Below are 25,891 nucleotides of genomic sequence, written 5' to 3'. Positions count from 1 at the left end.
CCACATAATAATGGAATATTTCAGCAGATTAATGCACCATGCCATCAGGACCAAGTTTCCCAGGAAAGCATCAAGAAGCATTCTGGAGAGTTACTACAAATGTTGGGGCCTGCATATTTGCCCAAATTGAGCCCAATCGATTATGGGATGTGGTAGAGAGATCCATTTACAAGATTCTACACCTACAAATACGATGCAGCTTTGGGTGGCTATCCAGACAGCATGGTTCAACATCCTTCCACATATCTTCCCTCCACTTGTGGAAGCGATGCATGATCAGTTGCTGCACTCTACAGCACAAGAGAGGGGTCCTACCAATATTAGTTCTTGTTTCATGAATTTTGGCAGTTCAATGAATATATAGTGACAATCTATGACTACAATGTTAGTTCAGCTGGATTGCTATATCTGGGTTGCAAATGTTATTATATGAAGAAATGCACTCCATGAATGTGGATTTCAGTTCAATGATGGAATCAGAAAATGCAATGCCATGAGGCGGATTTAAACAAAGCCTATAGTCTAGTGAATTAGTTGTATTTTTATAATGTGCATCTATTGAAGTAATATATTTGCATCATACAAATCCACTAAAGAGGATGTGTCATGTGGATAACAACCAATCTAAAAATTATTCTAGTTGTTGATCCAGGAAAAGTATAAAGGATGTTGCTCACTACATGATGGATATTCATTTGCTTTTTTGCCTAGGTAAACATGTCCTTTAATGTATCATCACATGTTGCGCAAATGTTGCAGATTTTGCTCATTATAACTGCCTCTGGAGAATATGCTGTGTTTTATTGTACAAGCAATGTAGATGAGTTTTTAAGAAATCTCATCCATATGCTGTGAAAAATATTATCAAAAATATATTTAAATATGATGATTCCTACTAGTGATGAGTGAAATTTTGAAAAGTTTGGTTTGGCCGAGTTCACCAAAACCCTTAAAACTGGTGTATAATGCTGTCAAAAAGTCAAAACCCTGTATAACACTCTAAGGGCTCCCACCCACTGACATTTTTTTCTCCACTGCGCTGCGAGAGTAAGCGAAAACTCTCGCAGAGCAGTGCGAGAAAATCGCTGGGATATCGCTGCGACATCGTCAGTCTTTTCAATGGGGCCAGCGGCAGCAGCGCTAGCCCCATTGAAAAGATATGAAGAATGCCACAGCTGTGACAGCTGTCACAGCTGGGGCAGGAGTTTCCTTCATCCCCGCGGGGACCGCGGGGATGAAGGAATCCTCTGTCACAGCTGTGGCAGAAGTCCGCGGCATGCTATCCCATTGCTTTCAATGGGATTGGCACTGCTGCCGATCCCATTGAAAGCAGTGGTTTCTGAGAAGCCCCGCAGAATGATTATCGGAGAAGGGCTTGAAATATAAGCCCTTACCCGATAATCATCAAAAAGTGGTTAAAAAAATAATAAAAAAGTTACTCACCTCTCCTGCTGTCAGCCGCGTCCTCCGGCTGGCTCCCCGGCACTGCTACTGAGCTCTTTCAGCAGACGGGGGATTTAAAAATCCCCGCCTCCTAAAAAGGCTGTGCAGATTGGCTGAGGGCTCAGCCAATAGCACCTAGTGCTTAGCTATTGGCTGAGCGCTCAGCCAATGGCAGATAGCTCTTGGCTATTCATTCATGAATAGCAATATCTTAGCTGGGGAGCCAGCCGGAGGACGCGGCTGACAGCAGGAGAGGTGAGTAACTTTTTTATTATTTTTTTAACCACTTTTTGATGATTATCGGGGAAGTACTTATATTTCAAGCCCTTCTCCGATAATCATTCTGCGGGGCTTCTCAGAAACCACTGCTTTCAATGGCCGATCCCATTGAAAGCAATGTTATAGCATGCCGCGGACTTCTGCCACAGCTGTGACAGAGGATTCCTTCATCCCCGCGGCATTCTCCATATCTTTTAAATGGGGCTAGCGCTGCTGCCGCTGGCCCCATTGAAAAGACTGGCGATGTCGCAGCGATATCCCAGCGATTTTGGGGTATCTGCGGCGTTTTTCTTACACTGCAATGCGAGACTTTAACTTTAGAATCGCATCGCAGTGGAGAAAAAACCGCCAGTGGGTGGGAGCCCTAAGATTGTTATGCAAGGCTTTTTTGGCTGCTCTTAGACAGTGTTATACACCAGTGTTCAGGTCTAAGTGTTGAGCCAACCGAACCAGTAGAACCCTGTTTGGGATCAAACTTTGATAAAATCTTGGTTTGGGATCATGCTAAACCGATCTTTTACCAAAATTTGACCCCAAACCAGGTTTTACTGGCTCGGTTCACTCAACACTACTTCCTTCCATGGTTTACTCATAGATTTTGGAGGATAATTCTAATAAGGCCTCATGCCCACGGCCGGGTCGGATTCCGACTGCAAAATCTCGCAGCGGAATCAGACCCTGTACCCCGGCAGTGACCCCCGTGCACCTGTCTTGAACTCTTTTTTCTGTTCTGAGGATGTGTCGGCTGGCGCGCCGCCACACATGCACAGTGCAGAGAGTTGCGCCAGCGATGACGCTGATCATTTGCGACTCGCCACGGAATGAATGGCTTACATTGACTGCAATGGAAGCCGTCCGTGCGAGGTTCACACTAGAATAGGACATGCTGCAATTCTCCCCCGTGAGCGGAAAGTCGCAGTTGATTTCCGCTAGTGAGCATGGAAAAGTGTTTTCCATAGCATGTCCTATGGGCAGTATTTGCTGCGGGATCCGGAGGCGGATCCCACAGTAGAAATACACACATGGGCATTTGGCCTAATGTGAAGATTCATGGGTGCTACTATGCAAATGATTGTTCTGAATTATAAATAAGATGATGTTTTACCATAATTAGCATGTGAATAATGTAACTAAGTAATCAAAGTATGGTATGTCCAGCAGTGTTTTGAGTAAAATGGACAGGGCTGTGCATGGGCAATGTTCCTGATTATTTAGACATTCTACTGTAATTGTAGAACCATATTGCATAACAAAACAAAGATAGAAATAAATAATAAAATATGAATCGTTCCAAAATAAATATTTATTATAAAAATACAAAACATAAATATATAAATATTTTTGTGGCACATTGATGGTACAAAAAGTTTCCAGTACAGTTTTGGTCCTATATACTAACTCATAAATACATCAGTTATCTGAAATATTTCCCCTGTAAACATGAAACCTGTATGTTGTAAGGTATAGGATTTGCAGAGCAGACCTCACGCAGCATGAGAAGGCATAAAAGAATTGCTTTGATGCTGCAGAATTGTTAAATTTATGGCAGCAGCTTCCTAGATTCAGTGCAGATAACATCTCAATATTTCATATTCTGTTCCCAGGGGATCAAGGAAATCTTTGTTTTCAGTTCAGTTGTATTTCACAAAACGCATTATTGGTAAATCTAAACGTGTAGGATACAACAAAGACAGGTAAAATTGCTGCTCTTATTAATGAAATGATAAGACTTTGGGCTCATTCACACGGGCGTATTGCCATCGCATATTACGCATGTGTATTTCCTGTGCGCAACAATCTATGAACTTTCATTCATCCATTCACACCTGCGTTGGAACTGCGAAGGGCCATCTATATAAAAAACAGAACATCCGTTTTGAAACTCAATGCCTGCAAAAAGACAGCATTAAATTTGGGATTTGAAAAAAAAATGTAACACTGCGCATGTTTGTTGTCCGTGATGTCATAATCCCGGGCATGCGTAGTACCTATCGCAACCCGTACGTGATCTCTGCTGGCTCTTCTGCCGGCAGAGAGCAGGGGCTGCGATGAATACAACGCTGCAAGACTCGCAACCTTGTACTCATACGGCCATGTGAATGAGCCCTTTATAACAGTGGTTTTCAAGCTGCAATATTCCGCCGTACCTATAGTTGTAGTTTCATAATACCTGGAGAGCCACAAGTTGAAACATTATGAAGCAATTGAAATAGGGTCTGACACAGTATAAACAAAGGATCAGTACAAAATAAATACCTCTTTATAAATAAATAATACTGAAATTTAAATAACTTTTCTGTTACAGAAGACAATACTTTTCAAGTTGAAAAGAGAACAAAAACTCACCATCTGGAGTTTTTTTTTTTTTATAAATATCAAAAGTATTGTTATAAATAATAAATATATAAATAAACATTCATTCCTTTTACTTTGGTTCTTTATCTTCCTTTTTCTGTCTTAAACACAATTTATAATGTACCATGAGGTCCTATTGTACTAGTCTGTTCCATCCGACTCGTTGCATCTTCCACTTTTCCAAGGTCATATCATATGAAATCGAGAATATCAGGATTCAAGATCAATTTCCAGTTTGCGATTTCTATGCAAAGTTAGGAAAGTAGTTTTGTTCAGAAAGCTAGAGGCAAAAATGAGCCAATAATCCACAATCCTCTGATGCTGGCCATTGGGAGGCTTGTTGGACGCATTTGATTTTGCTCCACCAACAGAAGCGAACCATTTTATGGACAGTAGACCACATTCAATCTGTTGGCTGGCATGGGTTCCATTTACCTGTGATCTGGTGGATTATCAAAAGAAGGATCTTGAGTGTAGTCTCCTTTCTTGTCCCAGTCACTTGTGATGTTTGATGCTTGTGCCAGGAAGTGTTTGTAGGACTTAAGTACTTTGCATCCCCTAGTTTTTTTAAACCATGTGCTAGTTGAGGTTTTGTAGTACATATCTATGTTAGGCACTTTATACCTTTTGTTGAGGGCACAAGACAAGTTTGAAAGAACAGCTGCTATCTCTATTTTGCTTTCATTTAATTGTTTATGCAAAGTCTTATTTTTGGGATTCAGTTCCATTTGTTCCAGTGTGATGTTTCCTATAGCTGTGTTCATGTAACGAAAGACCTTGTACAGTTCACTCAGTTTATCCTCCTCACTGCTGGTGCTAATTACATTGAATGTAGGGAAATTACTGTCTCCTGAATGACACAGGCTGACAATAGCCTTGGAGTCGAATTCTTGACAGTGGGCCTGAAAAAAAGAATAAAGTCTGTTATTTATTTTCTATATTCTATGTGCCGCCTTTGTAAACATGTTCTTTTCTCTAATAATGTAAATAATTAGTGATCTCTGCATGGCAAGGCTTCTCAACCTTTTAGGCCAAATGCACATGGCCGGGTCGGATTCCGCAGTGGAATCTGACTCGGTGCCCAGCCGGTGACCCCTGCTTAACTGTCGGTGCGCCGGCGCACATGCGTGGTACAGAAAATGCCGTGCCGTCGCAAGGTGATGACGCAGATTCCGCAGTGACAGCTGCGGACGGGCCACGGATCTGGCGGCTTCCATTGATTTCAATGGAAACCGTCCACGCAGAATCCGTGCTGGAATAGAACATGCTGTGATTTTCCTTCCATGAGCAGAAAATCGCAATTGGTTTTCGGTCGTGGGCATGGAAAAGTGATTTTCCATACCATGTCTATAGGCAGCATTTACTGCGGAATCCGAAGGCGGACGCCTGCTCCGGATGCCTCACCAGCAAGAATATGGTGATGCCTGGGCCTTATTACTACTCTAAATCCATGACAAAATTAAGAATCAATATCAGTTTATCCTTCGTTTGTCTCCTGAACCCAGCATAATAGAAGTCATCTATGTTGCTAAACCGAAGATTGTTGTAGCCAGAATACAACTTGTGCAGCCTATGATCACTTCCATCAAAACTGCCTCCCTAGATGCGCCACACCAACAACTGCAGAGTACCTCACCAGTGAGGCCCACCTAACATTTTGAGAATCACTGCACTATAGCTTTGGAGTCCTTGAAAATAATATTAAGTTGGGCTGCCTGTCCACGGGCAATTTTTCACTTCATTTCCTGCGGCAATAATCTGGCTGCGGGAAATGCAGTGAACGCTTTCCATAGACTACTATGGACAGCACAGCCCCGCTGTCCACGAGCAGAGAACAATAGCAATTCTCCGCTCAGGGGATTTAAATAGCAGTGATTCTCCACGGTGAGCCTATCTGTCAGATAGACTCAGCGTGGGGAGCTGTCAGCTTTCCCCTGCTCCCCGGAGGCTGCCCCCGCAGTGGAGATCTGCCGCAGGATATCGCTACACCCATGGACAGGAGGCCTTAATGGGGTCTATCAGGCATGGCTGGCATGAAGAATCAAGCAGAGAGTTGTGGCTTCTATTCGTAATCAAAGTGTTAACATAACCTAAGTTGTTAGAGGTTTCCTAGTTTCTTTACTACATAATTAAATGTATGGATGAAATGTACATCTTTCTTCTGAAATATGTATAGTAAGGCTGGGTTCACACCAGTGTTCAGTTTTGCTTTCTAGCACTTTCCTGGACAAACTAGCACAGCATACTGTGCTATTTTTTCCCAAGATTTGTGCCAAATTAGCCCAAAGTCTCTGTCTGGAGCCTCCGATCTAGATGTAAACAAAGCCTTCAATAATTGTAGCATTTGAAGTTATTAACAATTTAGGACATGCATTTATTTCTTTGCCAGCAGATCTTGCCACGATCGTTTCGCCCACTAACATTATACCAATGCCAGCCAGCCTTACCAGACATAGTGATCAGGGGTTACTAAAATGCTAGCCAATACTTTCTTCACACATTATGTTTGCTAGGCGTGTGCTATGAAACAATACATCTTCCCTTAGAACTCCCCATCTTCCTTGAACTCTGTTCAGAATTGGCCTCTCTGGTATCAAGATATCACCGCTCTTTCTTAGTAATCTTTCTTGCATGTCAGCTCACTCTCTACGAAAGCTCCAGTCAACTCTTTGATAGGCTGTCAAAATATCTTATGATATTACACACCCTGTTGTCAGAAAGCAGGAAATGCTCCATGAGTTTGTCTCGGTGATGCAATATATTACATTACTTCGTGGGAATGTGATATATTGCCTTTAATCATTGTTTCTTGGCAGACATGTTTTTCTGTAACACAAGTAAACATTTAATAATTTGGCTATACTTACATAAGTGTTAAAGCGCACCTTGGCTTTCATGTGTATATCCATAACCAGCGAGTGTATCTGTGACATGAAGGACGTTGTGCTGCCATTGCATTTGCTTGCTACATCATTTAATGGATGTGCCCTTGCCAGAAACAGAGCCAAGTGCTGGAAGATCAGTAGTTGCACAACCCCTGTTCAGAAGAAAAAAGAAAAAAAAAACATATGTTTCATATTATTTGGTTGAAAAGTCTGCTTTCATCCCAGTGATAGACGAGACATGTAACTTCTCTGTGCTGTGGTAAGCGCAAACATCAGAAAATACCCTTTATGCATATAATAGTATAATAGTCATAGTCAGGGCTGATGTAACAGAACAGTAGATCATGTTCTGCTATGGGGTTTAACATCCTTTCTACACAAAGTAATATCAAATCTCCGGGAAGCACATTTCATACTCTGTAGCGGTAGTTCATTACAAAGCTTACAATGTGCTCCTTTTATAATCCCTCTCACATTGTATAAAAACATCTTGGCAGATGAAGAAGATATGACAGGGACAGCGTGAGTACCACGTTTCTAAGTATTATTTCCTCTGGTGCTTTAACTACTAAATCACTGTGTTAGCTCATAACTAGACAAGTCTGTAATGCATCTGCCATGAACATGTGCCCGGACGTGTCCAACATGTCTAAGGGAACTTGTTAGATTTACAGTTCTATACAGAAAAGTATTGCTGCTACATAACTAAGCTTGTTAACACGCCGAACTGCAGCAGGAGTCTGAAACCCTATAAACTACTTGTCTCACAACTTCTGCTGAGAGTTACACATTTTACAAAGTTTAGTATGTCATTTTCTTATGGAAACCAAAACAGGGTAAGAATGAATGTGAGTGTGGGGAACAAAAGTTACCTGCCACAAGCTGCATACTATTCTCAAGTCCCCCCTGGGCAGACTGTGTAAAAGCTGGTTTCTGTAGCGTTTCTTCTAACATTTTTACAAAGGCATGACTTATATAGCCTTCCCATCTCTCTGAGCCAATCAAATCATACCACTATATTCAGGAAGTGACATTCATTCATTTTTTCCCCCTTTTGCAGCATTATACTAAGTACATGAATACTCAATTGCATCGTGTTACCTAATGATCTGGGAATTCCCTAATGTAAGGTGCTATACAGCTGAGTCACAAAGTGACTGGGATGTAGTAGTTTTTTAATTCTATTTGAGAAAGTGCAGAGGAGGACCTGGAAAAAAAAGTTGTGATAAAAATTTATCAGAACTGAAGAATGTTTTATGTGGTTTTAATATTCAAATTAGATTTCTGTGTAGTCCGAGCTAAAAAAATCCCCCTTTATATGGATATAACTCAGTAGGTCTTCAGAGGTGGCCACAGAATTCTAGAACAGTGGGCCTGCTTCATTGTAAATTTCAGTAAAGGGTGATGTTTTATTAATAGTGTAGCAGGTTTTTATTGTATAGATACATTGTAAGGAATGCTTTGATTACCAAACATATACATAAATATGTGGACGGATGTAGCAAAGACCTTACAGCACATAAGTGACCATATGGGTGCCCTATCGGAGAGCAGCATATGACAGATACAATGATACTATGCTGGGTGATATATGATTTCATTTCTTAGTGAAAAGCAGAGTAAATCCTGACAGGACAGTGAGATTCCCACTTACTTTCAGCACACACAGAGATTAGCAACTTTTCCAGTATCAGTGTGTGTACAGAGAAGACTGTCAATCAGCCTGTTGGGGAGGGACTTGTGGGTGAGTGGTGTCTCGCCTATCCTTCAGATCATAGAAACCATTTTATCATAGAACTCGGTCATCTCCTTCAGTTCTATGCTGGCTTCAGAAAGAGCTGCATAGATCCCCTGACAGGTTCTCTTTAAAAGAGGGAAAAATCCACTGGTAGCGCAAAGCAGCAGCGGAGAATTAAAATACCCCACTGCTGCCCTGTGAGCCCATCAACAGAATACAGTCCTATTAATGGTAACTTGTATTCTGCCTATGGAGCCAACAACACAGGTTAACAGTGAGGTTGCGTTCAGATCACAGAATCTGACAGATCTTTCTGCATGGATTCCACTTCTAAAACCCACGGCAGGAGTCCAAGGCTTAGCCACGGATTTTGCTGTAGATTCATATGTGAATTTAGTCTTATGAGAGCGCAAAATCCATGTGCGGAATTTCTGATGAGATTTTGCATTAAGAAGTGCACACAATAGTATTTTCTAGAATCTACTACACCACAGCGACAAGTTAAACTAAAAAGACCCTTTACAGTAGAGGTGTAACTTAATACATCTGGGCGCTAATGCGAAATATATTTCAGGGGCCCACAACCATCATATGCCATTTATAACATTAGTGTCTTAGGGTATATTCACGAGATTTTCTGCGCCAGAATTCTGCACTCAGATTTTGCCCAGTGACAAAGGTAAATCCGCTTGCGGATCAATGCCAAAAACAGCGGCTGAAAGACACGGTTTTTACAGGTGGAGTTTTCTTTTGGGCCTATAGGGCTCTAGTTACACCACTGGAAGACAGAAAAGACTTAAAAGCACGCCGATTCTTCTTCCGACATCTGCCATCAAAGGAGAGTTAGGACCCAATAAGCCGGCAAAGAGGAAGTCCTAAGACTAGACTTATGTAGGAAATCAGAAGTGGGCTTTAGAGACTAGAAACTAAAAATCCCAGCTCTCTAGGTTTAACCCTTTCCAATCCACTGTCTGACGTCTAAAGACATTCTGATGGAAGGCTGCACAGCTTCCAACGTCGAAAGATGTCCGGCAGGCTATTCTTACTGTATATTACTGTTGTCTGGGGCCTCTCCAGCATGTCCAAGACCGCAATACTGGCTCTAGCCAATAGGTGGCGCCATTGTATATTAGCAGAAAGAGAAAACCCCCTAGAAATCCTGAATCAAAAATTGGATTGCAAAGGGTTAAGAGTCTAGTGGGCAGTGCTATAAGTGATTGACAGCTAACTCTCTCTAGGGAAGCTGTCAATCATTGAGTGTTGCTGCTGATTGGACTTGAAAGCCCAGAATATACAAACAGTATATTGAATTAAATGGCACTGAATCTTTTTACACTAACCTATACATCAATCTGCTCATCTCCTTCTGCTCAATAAGGGACTTTTCTCACGCGTGTTTTGCTTTCCGTTTGCTAATCCGTCATTGGAATAGCAAAATGGAAGGAAAATGTTTCCGTTTTCCAACCCATAGAAATGCATTAGGGCAGAAGGGCTTCAGTTTCAAACTGCTACTGCATTTTCCGTCTCCACTCCGTATTTTACACTGGATCAAAGCACAGACTGCTGCGCTTTTTTTTTTCAGTTTCGGAAACTGAACACACGGATCCTTCTCTTATTGTAATCAATGGGGATATAGCTCAGTGGTTTGCACTGTTTCCTTGCAATGCTGGTTCAAATCTCATCAAAATCAACATTGAAAAACTCCATACAGCGATCACCCTTGGTCAGATTTGAACCTACAACTTCAACATTGCCAACAACTGAGCCACCATGCTTGTTCTTTCATTAGCAAAGAAATAGAAGAGCAAGAAGAATAAACACAAAAAGCCAATACAGATATTACTGTTGGCCAATGTTGAATCTACAATTTTATCTCTGCAAGGCAGCAGTGCCGAGCAATAACCGAGCCACCACACTTTGTACCATTGGGGTTCTAGGTTCACATCTGACTATGGACCACATCTGCCGACACCATGTTTTAAATTCTGAAAACAGATATAAGCAGAAAGCTTTACATGCGTTTTCCATTTTACTTCTGATTTCTGTTTTTTTAAAAAGTGGATCAGTTGACAAAATACTAGTGTGAACGTAGCCTAACATGAATCTATTAGACTAGATACTTGTCACCACAAGTATCAATGGAAAAACCCTACAAAGCTCCTTATTTCCTCTTTAATTCTCCTCCAACCCTCCCAAACCACAATGGGATTTTTTTGTGCTTTGAAAACAAATACTCTGCTGGATCCCCCTTCTAAACCCATTCTCGTCTTTCAGTGCCCTTTATCTCTTGTACAGCTACATGACTGGCTTATTGAGTATAATCAAGGGTTTTTTTGCATTTACCTGTGGCTGGTCCATTGTGCAAAAGAAATGTTTCTCTCTGCTGCTGCCCCTCGTCTTATAGGCTCTACTGATCACGCCCCTGTAGAAGTTAATCATTTACATTGCCTATCATTTGACTACTCACTATACTGCCTGTTGTAAACGGCTGCAGAATACGCTGGTGATAATTGCCAGATCAGTTATTATTTTAGCAGCCATATATTGCTCAGATACAGGAATTAGATTTACTGCTCCATGATAGTTGCAGCAGAATTTAATATTAACTACATGAACACTAGAAAAGACTCCTCTGCTCTGGTAACTGACTGGATAGGAATTTTATTGTAGGCTGCAGCTTTTCAGACAAAAGGGAACTACAAAACAACTGACCCAGCTAAAATAATGTGTAACCTCTTCCTGCCCAATCCTGAAGAACCGAAGTAAAGACCACCTAAGAATACAAAAATAAAATCATTTAAAAAGGGAAAACACATTTAAAAAGTTTTCTAAAACTACAGAACCATTTACGGAAAATCTGAGTTTTAGATATTTCTGTCCAGTTAAATAAAAAACGTACACTACTTCAGTCTTTGAAAACATCAAAAACAAAATACACCCATTTCTTCTGAAGAAGAAACAAGTTGTAATATAAAACTAAAATTAAAAATGAGTTAAAAAGTAATAACCATCATTTGTGGAAAATCACTAACAAGTTTCTGGTCATTGAGGCAACTCTCACACACAGCGTTGTTCAAAGCGCCGCTGTAATTGCGGTAAAAAGCGAATGTGTGAGAGTGGCCTTAGGCCTCATGTCTACTAGCAAAATTGAATTGCGGATTCCGCTGCGGATTTCCGCATTCAATTTTGCCCATAGAGAATCATTGGCCATCCGCGGTCAATTAAATTGAATTTTGCACCCACGGATGGCATTTTAATGGATTTGCGTTTTCTCACGTGCGGGAGAAAAAACGCAGCATGCTCCATTTTCTGTGGGTTTCCCGCAGGCTTCCATAGAAGCCTGTGGAATCCGTCCGGTCCCGCGGTACACCCGCAGCTGAATTTCTGCTCTCTGGCACGGGAGAGCAGGAGTTCAAAAAGGAAAGAAAAAAAGAGTGCGCGGCACGCTGCCGGCATGCCTAGCGCATCCGCCGTGCAGAGGGAAAGAAGATCCGGCCGCGACGGACCGGAACCCGCAGCGTCCGTATAGGTAAGTTAAATCATTTTTTAGGCCTCATGTCCGCGGGAAAGGAGGGTCCCGCTGCGGGATTCTGCATGGAGAATCCGCGCGGGCCCAAATTTCCCAGTGGACATGAGGCCTTAGTCTCAAAATACATCCAGTATTCAATTCTTTGACAGCCAAAGACATTGCTTCCTGCCAGACTCATGGGCTTTTAAAACTTAGGGTTTCGTCACACGGGCGCATCCGGGCGCCGATGCGCCCGTCTTCCTGCATGAAGAAGACAGACGCACTGCAGGGGCGGACGACTCTCTGCAGCGCCGGAAGAAAGAACACATGACCGGCAATGCACTTACAGTGTGGCCTTCTTATCCTGCAGAAAGACGGGCACATCGGCGCCCGGATGCGCCCGTATGACTAAGCCCTCAGGATGTATTATGTCTTCACTTATCAGTGCAGTGACTAGAATATCGGTGACTCCTCACTCTAAAATGATACAAAATTCCAGCTATATCTATATGATAGATAGATAGATAGATAGATAGATAGATAGATAGATAGACAGACAGACAGACAGCATCACTCATTACTCATTAGAAGGATGGATCTGCATGTAGTAACGGAAAGTTTGAAACTACAAGAGAGATCAGTGAGAGAGATGACAATCAGTATAGCCTTCCAGTGGCCTTGGGTGTGTAATAAACAGATGTGTGCTGATGACTAAGCATGTCCTCTCTAATTGGTAAATATACTGTGCCTAAATTTGGACAATTCGTGGGCCTCTTTATAAACTGGCAGAAATCAGCATTCATGTCCCTAAGGGCGCCTGCACACAAGTGGAAATTCTGCGGCGGGATTTCCCACGGAATTTCCGCCATTGGAAGCCTGCATAGGATTGCGTTAACAAACGCAATCCTATGCAGACGGCCGCAGTTTGGCCACGCGAAATCTCGCACGGCAAACAAACCGCGGCATGTCACTCACCCGCCGCCGGCTCCGGTCTGCGCATGCGGCAAGCTGGCACATCAAACAGCCGGAGCCACGGGCGCGGGTAAGTACGCGCTGGTCCCTGCAGGCGCTCGGGTCGGGTCCCGCGGCGAGAATCCTCGCTGCCGGATCCGACCTGCCCGTCTCCAGGCGGCCTTAGAGTCAAGGTTGGTCCTTGGGGGAAGGGTTCTGTGGACTCCCGATGGTAGCTAGGAGTTCATATCTCTAGAGACCACTCTGATAGCTTTAACCTAAATATAGCCCCCTGCGTCCGTTCCTTCAGGACAAGTTCAGGACGTGGACTTCTTTACCTTTATCGGTTGCAGGAAGAATCAATCTTATCAAAATGATTGTTCTACTCAAATTTTTGTATCATCTGGAACATATGGATACTGTGGTTTCACAAAAAGTTTTCAATTAAATAAACTCACTCATGTCTACCTTTATGTGTGGTGAAGCCAGAGCAAAACTTAGACTAATGACTTTACAACGCCCTAAGGAGTTGGCAGGCGCTGCCTTGACGGACTTCAGGTTATATTATCTGGCGGGCCAGCTCCGGTATATTTGTCATTGGCTCTCATATCTCTGTCTTCCAAATGCTGAACATCACTTAAGGTACCTTTTATCTAGGAAATCTCTCTGGCCGGTACTGGAAAGGCCAAGCTTATATGCCAGACAGCTGCTCCCTTTATATAGGCTGGTAGCTGGGGTGTGACAGGCATGCAAGCGACTGGGGGATTGCGAGGGGACTCCACTAGAAACCCCTTTAATGGAACAATAGAACTCTCCCACATCTCTTGCATATGCCAGATAACATGGGGTTACGTCCCTAGATCATGTATATGTTATTGTCATATTTATGTCCTTTAAAGAGATGCAGCAATACTATCAAATCCCTAGACATGGGTTCTATAGATATCTGCAGCTGAGACATGCAATTCAGGCACAATTCTCTAACACTTGGCAAGTATTATCATCCTACCCCCTGATAAGAATTTTAAAGTCACAGTATCCTGGAGGCTTGACCTTGGTAATAGATTCCCACCTCACACAGTCCAAAATTGCGCAGGTTCCATTGATTATTTTGGATAGATAGAAAGTAAACGCCCCCTATCTGTCAGAGGAAGATTGGCATATAGCCATGGCATCCTATACACAAGTATCATAAGCTACCAACAATAAAATAATACAATTGTACATACTACAGCAAAGCTATTTGAGTCCTAAGAGACGTTTTAAAATTAAAAGAATTCCAGCTACGCAATGCCATCGATGTCAATCTGCTGATGCTGACTTTTTTCCCCTTAATATGGAATTGCCCGTTGATACACTCCTGTTGGGTAGAGGTTATGGCCTTTCTCATTCTCCTTCTTGATAAACCAATCACTTATACCCCTGAGATATGTTTACTGGCCCTGATAGATGAAGAATTATGGCAGCATCATGTACGTATTTTTGCAAAGTGCTGTTTCTTGCATGTAAGTCAATAGCATTGAGGTGGATGGATAGATGCCTGCCGTCGATCACCCAGTGGCATAACCTGATGAATCCTTTGTTTTCCTATAAGAAAGTTGTATACAAAAACAGAAAATGTCCAGAAAAGTTCAAAAAGTTTGGTGTGTATGGTGTAACTCTCTGATCACAGTTCCAACACAACATGCCTTGCAAAGTTCGCTAAATCATATGAGCGCTTCCCAGATTTAGGATTTAATTATTCTTAATACTAGGAAGTACGTTGTGTATTCGTATGTGACCAGAAATCTCATCTCATAAGTTTTGCTGTTCAGGGGATACGTATGTTCAGCTATACTTGATAATTGTAGGTGTGAAAGTTATTGAAGTAAGACACGACATAAAATATTACTGTAAAGTTATTTATGCTTATGTTTCAATAAAACAAGTTCATTTGAACGAATTTTGAGCAATAATCATTACATGTTAATGGGCCTTTACCAGCAGGGAGGAAATGGTTGAGGAAGTAAGGGTGGCTGGGACCTTAGGAGGTAGTGATCATGCTATCCTTGAATTTTGGATAGCAAAAGGAGGAAGACCTGAGAAAACTCAGAACTCAAGGTTAGATTTCAGAAAGGCAAGTTTTAATGAACTCAGAATGAGGGTAGGAAGGATTCAAAGGCTGGATGTTCTTAAGGACAGAAATGTCCAAAAAGGTTGGAAAATATTGCAAAATGATTCTCAAAGAACAATTGTCAATAATCCCTAAAATAAGGAACAATGGGGAGCATTTAAAGAGACCAGGATGGATGACCTAGAACTTTTATAAATGCTAAAAAGGAAGAAAAATATGTCTATCAAATGGAAAGAGGGGGGCATATCTAAAGAATATAATGCAGTTTACAGAAACTGTAAGGCAAATGTCAGAAAAGCTAAATCTAATAATGAATTGAGGCTTGCAAGAGAGGCCAAAAGCAATAAAAAAGGATTTTGGGGTAGGGGGAACGGGGGTATCTCAAAAGAAAAGTGAGATATGTCATGAGATGTTTATAGGATGAAAATTATGAATTGGTTAAAAATTATATTGAGGAGGCTGATCTTTTATATTCCTATTTTGCATCTGTTTTCTCTGCGAAAGAAAATGCAACATCTTTCTTCTGCTATTGAAGGAGTAAAAGAATGCAGGCTATCTATGCAGACAGATGGTGAGAGAACACTTAGCTAACTTAAAGGGGTTTGTCTCGCGGCAGCAAGTGGGGTTATACACTTCTGTATGGCCATATTAATGCACTTTGTAATGTACATCGTGCATTAATTATGAGCCATACAGAAGTTATTCACTTACCTGCTCTGTTGCTAGCGTCCACGTCTCCATGGCTCCGTCTAATTTCGCTGGCTTCTTGCTTTTTTAGACGCGCTTGCGCTGTGCGGTCTTCTGCCTGGTGAATGGGGCCGCTCATGCCGGAGAGCTGGTCACCGCGTCGTCATCGTAGCTCCGCCCCCCGTCACGTGTGCCGATTCCAGCCAATCAGGAGGCTGGAATCGGCAATGGAACGCACAGAGCCCATGGTGCACCATGAGAGAAGACCCGCGGTGTACCATAGGAGAAAACCACAGTGCATCCCTGGGAAAGGACCGGCGGCCATCTTAGGGAGAAGAATTTTATAACTCCTTATTTCGTCGTATCGGTGAGTAGCAAGCGGTTTAAAAACCACTTTAAATTGCTATTTTATGCCAGGGGGGTGACACGGGGAATGGGGTAATGTAAAATTTTGATGCTTGCCGTGAGACAACCCCTTTAAATGAACTCAAGTCTCCAGGTCCAGATAAATCACATCCTAGGATACTAAAGGAAGCAGCGGAGGTAATTGCTGAACCACTTGCTGTAATCTTTGAAAATTCCTGGAAAATAGGAGAACTCCCAGAAGATTAGAGAAGGGCAAATGTTGTCCCTATTTTCCAAAAAGGGAATAACATGGATCTAGAAAACTACAGGTCTGTTAGCCTGACCTCTATACCAGTAAAGATCTTTGAACAAATTATTAAACAGCATGTATGCAAGTACCTGGATAAGAATGGAGTAACCAACCAGAGCCAGCATGGGTTTGTAAGAAAGTCGACGACACAAAGCTAAGAGGGATAGCTAACATTAGGGAAGAGAGAGAGAGTATTCAAAAAGATCTAGAAAAACGTGAACAGTGGGCAGCGACTAACAGAATGGTATTTAACAAGGAGAAATGCAGAGTCCTATATCTGGGCAAGGAAAATGAAAAAATCACATACAGAATGGGAAGAATTGGGCTAAGCAGCAGCACATGTGAAAAAGACTATACTAATAGAACATAGACTGAACATGAGTCAACAATGTGATGCAGCAGCCAAAAATGCAAACACGATTCTGGGATGTATTAAGAGAAGCATAGAGTCTAGATCACGTGAGGTAATTATCCCCATCTACTCTTCCTCATCTGGAATACTGTGTCCAGTTCTGGGCGACTAAATTTAAAGAAAGACATAGACAAACTGGCGCAAGTTCAGAAAAGAGCTACCAGGATGGTGAGCAGTCAGCAAATTGTGTCCTATGCGGAACGGTTAAAGGATCTGGGAATGTTTAGCTTGCAAAAAAGAAGGCTGAGAGGAAACTTAATAGCTGTCTACAAATATCTGAAGGGGTGTCACAGTGCCTAAAGAAAGACTAGAAGCAATGGGATGAAACTGAAAGGGAGGAAGCACAGTTTAGATATTAGAAAAAGCTTTCTGACAGTGAGGGTGATCAATGAGTAGGACAGGTTACAACGGGAGGTGGCGAGTTCCCCTTCAATGGAAATCTTCAAACAGAGGCTGGATGGACAACTGTCTGGGATGATTTAGTGAATCCTGCATTGAAGAGCGGGTTGGACCTGATCACCCTGGACGTCCCCTCCCACTCTGCCATTCTATGCCTAAAAAAATCCTGTGTGACAATCGCAAAAAAGGACATATTTTCATATATGTGCAGTTGTGTATGGCTTCAGTATTCGGACTGTATTAGGTCAATGTGTTAGGGACAAAAACTGAGACAAGCCCAATTCTTTTTTTCTGCATCTCTTAAACAAAACAACAGCACATGGATAGAATCTGTGTGCTGTACATTTTTCTTCTCCCTTCATTGACTAGAATGGGCGAGTCTTCCCCATAAAAAGAATCAGAACAGCACATGTGTAGCGAGGCATGACTTCCCGTGCCCTGCTTTGCACAGTCATTTACAGTTCAGTGATAATGTTTTATAATATTTCATGCAGTTTTTTGTTCTGTGGGATTCAAGTGCCACCTTGTGGCCAAAGAGCATAATTTTTCTGCTGTTATAAATGTAGGTAAAAGCTTAAGTCCCCTGGTGCAAGCACAAAGTTATGACTAACTCCTGGGGTAAAGTCACATTATGACGTTTTCTTGACAGTTTTTGTGGGGTGGTTTGCCATTGCCTTCCCCAGTCATTTTTTACCCCCTGCCCCAGCAAGCTGGGTACTCATTTTACTGACCTCGGAAGGATGGAAGGCTGAGTCGACCTTGAGCCAGCTACCTGAACCAAGCGGGGATTGCACCCGCAACCTTCAGGTCATGAGCGAGAGCTTAGGACTGCATTTCTGTGCTCTGCACCACACTCTGCACCACATGGGGCTCATGTGTTATACATGTAATTCCTATTAAATGTGATTCTATTGGCTTGTGGCCCTGAGGCGCATGCTGGGACTAGGAGGAGGCTGAATATAGGAGGAGAAGCAACAGGAAGTCTGAAGATTATGCCTGCGGCCAGGGACATGCTTCAGGAGTGAGTCCTGGTTTGATCCTAACCTGGCCGCCCCACAGAGGGTACTGACCCAAGAATTATTATTCTAGAATAAAGGCAAGAAGCAGCTGCAGCCATCCACCCTGGATCGGGGTACTCAGCATCTAGCACCAGAAGCACACAAGGTAGGTCCCCTATCCTCCAAATCGAGGGAGAGCACAGCCACTCCTTTGGAGTCTGTTGACCCCCGGTTACATATGATCTGAGTTTTTCCATGCAGCCTGCGTTAAAAAACTCAGTAGTGTGTATTGCACCATAGAATAATATGGGTGCGTTTGCTGTCCTCGTGTAGTATGTTTGTTTTTATATTAAATATTTTTAATTTGGATTATCATTACTTTTCTTATTTAACAAAAACATAAAAAACAAAAAGCGCTATAACCCCCCTCCTTTGAGTCTATTTTTTTTTTTTTTTTTTTTTTTAACGGACTACACAGGAATTAAATAAATGCTGTAACATGTGTTTCGAAAACACTGTGCAAAATTGCAATAAAACACCGGCGGCCCGTAGAAAGCAATGGTCTGCCAGCAACTCCTGCAGTGATGTTCAGGGAAGGGCTTTAAATATAAGCCCTTCCCTGAAAATCATTCCTATCTGGTGTAAAAAAAAAAAATATTTACTTACCGCTGTGCTGCTGCCGAGCTCAGGCACATCTAGCCGCTTGGGTTTCGTAACTGTAATGAAGTTCTTTCATCAGGCGGGGATTTCATTGAATGACAGCTGAGCGCTGCCTATGATTGGTCACAGCACTCAGCCAATCACAGGCAGCGCTCGACCATTCTTTGAATTCATTGAATTTTAACCCATTAAGGATCAAGTGCTGTAAATTTACAGCGCTTGGTCCTGGGCTTTAATCCCGACTGATAGTAAAAATATGGCGCAGGATTTAAGCCCCTCCTTCTGCAATCAAGCAGAAGCAGGTCTGGTTGTCAGCTGTTAGTCATAGCTAAGAACCCAAAGGAGAAAGGAGAAGCAGTTTTTAACCACTTCTGCCTTCTCCTTTCCCTGGTACATAGCGCTCAATGAGTGCTATGTACTAAATAGAGGAAGTGTTTCTACGACTACACGACCCCACAGTCACGTGACCACCAGGATTCCTTGTTACCGCGGACCTGCAGGGTCCTAGCAGACCCTGATCACCTCTGCCAGTGACTATTATCACTACAGGGGGATATTTTCCCCTGTAACTTAGACTCCTATGGATGCCCCAGCTATAGTGGAAAAGTGTCAAATTAAAAAAAAAACATGTGAATGTTCCGCAGAGGTCTTATATGACATCATGGGGAACATAGGTGGTAAAAAAATAATAATTACATAAATAAGTTTTTTTTAAAATACAGAATAAAAATATATACATAAAAAAGTATATAACCAAAGCCAACGCCGACCAAAACCGTTATCACATGCGCCCTGTAATCCAAAACCATACATATTATATATTAGGACGTCCGAAACAAAATGAGAAATCCATTCCCATACTTTATTTCAGCGTAAATATACCACCGTTTTCCCGGAAAAAAAGACCTACCCCAAAAATAAGCCTTAGCAGGATTTTGCAGGATTTTTGAGGATACAGAATGCTTTTTCTGGATTTTTGAGGATTCTTGAACTATTAGCCCTACTCCAAAATTAACATATTTGTAGACAGCTATTAAGTTTCCTCTCAGCCTTCTTTTTTGCAAGCTAAACATTCCCAGATCCTTTAACCGTTCCGCATAGGACACAATTTGCTGACTGCTCACCATCCTGGTAGCTCCAAAATTAACCCCCTAGTTACAGTTAATAAAAAAAAGTTAATTTAAATATTGTCTAGGCAGCTATACATGTAAAAAAGTGAAATCTTTGAAAGCAAAATTTAATATAAGACACTGTCTTATTTTCAGGGAAACGGTAATTTAAAAAAAACTATAAATGTTAAAATATTTTTTTTTAGCTTTTTACGCCCAGTAAAACTAAAAAAAGGCAGTGAAAAAGAAATTTTAAAAATCGCCCTATATGTCACGAAAAAAAAAAACGCAGAACAAATAATTGTAATAGGGCACAAATAATCTTTTTAAAAATAAAGAACTATACATTTTTCATTTATGGTTTTTTACACATTACCCTGTAATAAAACAAAAAAACAGAAACATTTCAGTGTAAAAATATAAAAATAGCCCTATATGTCACGAAAAAAAAGTAGAAAAAATAATTTTGCCTGGCCAGGAAAATAACAATAGGGCCATAAAAGCAGCACATGGGTAAAATTGCTAAAAAGTGTCTAGTGCTTTAAGACCGAAACACTCTGGCCCTGACATATATCTCTGACAGACGCCTATGACCTATAAGCATACAGTGGGATACATCTCCCATAGGGTCCCAATGTAAAGAGACAACATAAAAACGTGCACTGTGCGGTATATATATATTTTTTACTGTATATTTGGTATGGAATATTACAATATTACATCCTTTTGTCTTTGCAGCATACTGATGTAAGAGTGGATGGCGTGAGCTTGGCTTATATTGTACACACGCTTGGTTTAGTGAAAAATGCTAGATAGATAAATGCAGCAGATAGTTCTCCGGTGTGCAAAAGTTTCACTGAATTAAGAAGTCTCTTGTAATGTTAAATGTCTCCCCAGCAGGGAATACCTACCACAGACTTGCATTCTTTATGCGGTCAGAACAGTTATGTTAACCAGATCCCTCCTGAGCAGGCACATGTGCACGGTGCCTCTATATCCTGGGCAGGGCTGAGGCATGCCTGGACATGGTTTATGGAAAGACTACCTGGAGATTTATGGGGACAGATCAAGATGACATTTAACAGATTAGATCATTTTAGGTTTTTTTGTATCCAAATCTCACACGGGCGACAAAATCCTGCAATTTTGCTGCGATGCAATAGCACCAGAAAACGCATGTATGTGAAGCCCATGCTTTCCAATGGGTTCCTTCACATTAGGCTGGGTTCACACAGGGCAGATTTGTCGCAAAACTTCCCTGCGGAATTTCGCTGCGGCAAATCCACCCGCGGACGCTAATTCCGGGATCAGGCTGCCTGTCCACGGCGTTGCGGTATCAGGAGCTGGCAGACGGATCTCCGCTATCAGCCTATCTATGATTCTCTGCTCGTGGACAGGGGGAAGCGCTCTCCATAGCATTGCTATGGAGAGCTTTCACAGCGTTCCCTGCCGCCGGATTATCGCCGCAGGGAACACAATGAAAACCCGCCCGTGGACAGGCAGCCTTAGTCAGCCATGTGGACGAGATTTGTCAAAAATCTCGTCCACACGGGATGCCACTTCATCGCACAAAGCCGGCATTAGCTGGCGCGGTGCGGATTCCCCGGGTGCAGTATGTCTTTTTTTTCTGTTTTGGCCACGCTCTCCTCTATGTAGATGTCGGCCGCAACAGAAAAGCATGTGGCCAAGCTGAGTGTCGCAGGTTTTGAAGCTGCACTTTCCTGGCGGAAACCTCGCAGTAGCAAAACCGCGAGATTTCCGCCAAGAACACGTTCCATGGGAACACAGCCTTTCCTCTGATGCTATCTTGCGACAAAAAAAAATTACAGCAAAATCACGCTACAAAGTCGCACAAAAAAAATCGCGAGCAGCAGCTCTATCGCTGTGATAAATTGAGAAAACTGCAGGAACAAAGCTGCGAAATCGCTGCGATTTTCTTGCAGCAATATCGCTGTCGCCCGTTTGAAAGAGAAAAAGTATGAAGGAACTAAGGAACTGCTTCATCTAGTATTCGGTGTGCAGGAAAGAGTGTGGATGTATGTATATATATATATATATATGTATATATATATATATATATATATATATATATATATATATATATGCGTGTGATTGATGAAAGAAGGGTAGTTGACCGCTCACTCACTTTTAGGGCTTATTCACACGTCAGTATTTTTCATCAGTATTTTGGAACCCACAGAGAAAAGGTATAATGGAAAGATTTGCATTTCTTCCATACTTTGGCTCCGCTCCTGGTTTTGGCTCACAAAATACTGATAAAAAATACGCCCTTGGCTCCTGCACACTTGTGGTTTTCCAACTCGTTTTTTAACATGATTTTGCTGCGTTTTCTTTAACGCAAAAGTCAATAGCACTTCCTAATGTTAAAAGCACATTTCAATTTTTGTGCGATGTGTTTTTAACATTAAAAAGTCCTATTGACTTTCGCGTTAAAAAAATCTCAGCAAAATCACGTGAAAAAAAGGGCAAGAAAAATGCAAGTGTGCAGGAGCCCCTAGACAGGTGTAGAATATGACTGGTTGAAAACAGCATTGAAAACCATGGTGTTTCGCCCTAAAGGACATGCGTTATAACAAGTGTTATAACAATGCAAAAGAAAATCAATGTGCAAAGTCGTATAGATAATGCTATACATTTAGGTTATATGTGTATTTGCGCATGAATGAGCACAGCATTTTTGCGGAACAAACAATGGTTTTTGCACGCATACTGGTGTATTTTATTGTACTTTTTCAGCAAGCAAGCCATGTGCATTTGCGCATTGCAAAAAAAATATCCAGCGACTGAAATGACTAATTAGTCTAATGGGTTTTGTGCCATTACGCAGTGTTTCACTTGTATTTTGCGTGCATTTGTGTATCCCCATTGACTTCTATGGGGACTTTTGCTCCTTCAGACGAGCGTTTGAAGAGCGTTTAAAGTAGGATCTGCTCTATCTTTCTGCCTTTTGTGCAGCAAAGGTTCCAATAGAAGTCTATGGAGGTTGCGCAAATACGCAAGGGGATGTGTGAAACACTGCGCAAAATCATGAAAAAAAAGAACATATCTGGACCTCCTTAGGCAAACAGTCATTTAATCCGTGGAAAGGGTGTGTCACGCATGTGTGTGAACTGGCCCTGCTTTCGCAGAAAGTACAGTAAAATGCGCAGACACATGCACAAATCAACTTCATTCATGTGCAAATAAGCTGTGCTGCACTGAGAATTATTTGCGCATACGGTCGTCTGTATATTCCCTAATTGGGGCCTTAGCTAACTTCACACTGGTGAATCCCGCCCCATATTGCGCTCCCCGCCACGCAGTAGTCCAGTCAGGGGAGAAAGGGGCAGACTAAGTTTAGGGCACCTTTTCTATCCCCCTTTCCCATGTGGAGTGAGCAGAGTGGGTCCTAAATAGGGCTGCTCAGCCGTGGATATAGCTGCCGAACTGCTCAGCTGCCTGGGTCCCTGAGATAGAACAACTGAATTCATATCCACCACCCATGTGCCAGTCTGTGGCTAGGGGCTTCCAGATTTCACAGTCCTGCCCCCTCACTTGTTGATTGCCATTGGACTTTTTTATTTTCTTGGAAGACACCTGTGCGTGAGTTTGCTTTATGTTTGAGTATTCGATGAACACGCATTCTTCACAGAATGAGGTTCACATCCGTGGCATGGTTAGCCTGATGATCGGTGGCTTCTCATCTGTTGCATCCTACCTTTGTCTTCACATCCGTTGTAACATGTACCCATGTTATCATCCACCTGCTCCGCCATTGAGGTAGATTTTGCTTGGTCTGGTTCCTCCCCGTTGGGCTTACCACTCACGGAAGCCCTTGTTGGGTTAAATGACTCCGACTGCTTCGCCCACAGGTTCACTGGAACACACAAACCCCTCACCACGACAGGGTGACAATCCATCAAAGGGGTAAATACTGCCACCTGGATATTACGCAAAAATATCAGTAATCATTACACTGATCTCAGATGAGATAGAAGCGATCTGAAGTATTGTTAAGACTAGCGGTCAAGTATTCCATGTCACGGACATCCCTCAGCCGGTGAGTAAAATCACATGCTCAGGGAGAGGAAGTCTGCTTCCAATGAAGTGAGATTAAACATTTGGCCGCAGTAACAAAATGTAGGAACATCCTGGAGCGTTATTTATTGCTTTTTTCGGGGCAGAATGTTAAGGTAATGCAAAGGATCTAGGGGGATGGAGAGTTTCAGGAAAGCAAAAATAAGACTGAACCAAGGAACAAAAAGGTTTAAGATCACAGGCACAGAAGACATGAGTGTCGCTGGCATCCCCAACACCTATCAGAAAGAGGGAGAATATTTGTGGAGGACAGCTGGGGTATGATACCAGTGTAATAGAATTTTATATTGGTTCTCTCTAAATAAGGCACAGAGAGAAGACTTGACTGCAATGCACCATACAATTTGCCAAGTAGCCAATGGAAGCTTCTTCTGAAGAAAATGTTCCCACTTAAACATGTAGCCATGTTTGGATGAGTGCTCAAAGGGCGAAAAATAAAGAAACTAATAAATGTTTGATATCAGTCCTTTCAAAACAGGGTCTCTAAGACAAATTTATTGAAATCAGAGAGTTTTGGTAAACGTAAGGAGTTATGCTAAGTGGCGGATCTCCAAGTACAAAAAGGTAGACTTCCAGGTAACTCAAATTTCTCACGCAGCTTATCAAGAGGAAGCAGTTTTCAGGAAAACAGATTAATTAAGGCTGACTGTCCACGGGTGTTGCAGGAGCCAGCAGACGGATCTCCGCGGTGAGCCTATCTGACAGATAGGCTCACCGCGGAGAATGGCGACAATTCGCAGCATGCTATGATTCTCCGCTCGTGGACAGGGGGAATGCCTTTTCCATAGCAACGCTATGGACAGCTTGCACTGTGTTGCCCGCAGCCGGATTATCGCCGCGGGGAACGCAATGCAATAATGCCCGTAGACAGGCAGACTAAGACACAAAAATGAACAATTCAGCCTGGAACTGTGGCTTTGACATAGTAGAGGACAAACTTTGCCTCTACTGTAAAATGTTGTAGATTTCTTGCAGCCAGTTCTGATATAAGTAATAGGTGTTCAAAGCAAGTAGTACTGCTGATAAGTAACTGTTTCTAGTAACAGATGTGCTATTGACAGTGAAAGCCTCGGACAAGGCCATCTTTAAGACATAACTCAAAAGGCTCTTCCACACGAGTGGAATTATTCCGCAATTCACACTGTAAAACGCGGTTTAATCCGGCGATGGGGAACTCTGTTCCAAAATCTGCAGGACTACCAATGGATTTTAATGCAGAATTACAGACAGAATTAAGTAATCTTTAATTCCATCAAAATCCCCACAGAGGCTGCAGATTTCTGGTGCGGAATTTACCTCGTCTTACAATACATAATGCGGGCTAATTCTACCCATGTGAAAGCACCCTTAAAGGGCTTGTCCAGGGTAAGAAAAACATGGCTGCTTTCCTCCAAACACAGTGCCACCCTTGTCTGTAGGTTGTCTGGTATTGCAGCTGAATTCCCATTCACTCTAATGGAAGGGTTGTCTACCTCTACATTAGGGATAGTTAATGCGACTGGATCTCCTGCTGAATACCCTGGCTGATTAGCTTTTCTCACTGAGCTGCACTGAGCAGTCATCAGATATTCAATGGCCGAGCTCACATCACTTGTTTATGG

The 25,891-nt window shown here is 42.3% G+C and overlaps 1 protein-coding gene across 2 annotated transcripts; it reads right to left on the bottom strand.

Annotated features, from left to right (window-relative positions):
* Positions 1-3,006: 3,006 nt before the first annotated feature.
* On the bottom strand, positions 3,007-21,157 carry LIF (LIF interleukin 6 family cytokine). 2 transcript variants are annotated; one of them, XM_066601961.1, is made up of 3 exons: positions 21,104-21,157; positions 6,945-7,114; positions 3,007-4,979 (listed from the first exon to the last, which is right to left on the bottom strand). In XM_066601961.1, the coding sequence occupies exons 1-3, from the start codon at positions 21,114-21,116 to the stop codon at positions 4,509-4,511; spliced, it is 654 nt and encodes a 217-aa protein (XP_066458058.1). In that variant the 5' UTR covers positions 21,117-21,157; the 3' UTR covers positions 3,007-4,508. The 2 variants fall into 2 exon arrangements, with proteins under 2 accessions (XP_066458058.1, XP_066458057.1); XM_066601960.1 differs by lacking the exon at positions 21,104-21,157 and adding an exon at positions 7,835-7,894.
* Positions 21,158-25,891: the final 4,734 nt, after the last annotated feature.

This window comes from Eleutherodactylus coqui, chromosome 5 (genome assembly GCF_035609145.1).
Source record: "Eleutherodactylus coqui strain aEleCoq1 chromosome 5, aEleCoq1.hap1, whole genome shotgun sequence".
Taxonomy (NCBI): Eukaryota; Metazoa; Chordata; class Amphibia; order Anura; family Eleutherodactylidae; genus Eleutherodactylus; species Eleutherodactylus coqui.
This window is presented reverse-complemented; position numbering and strand designations above follow the sequence as displayed.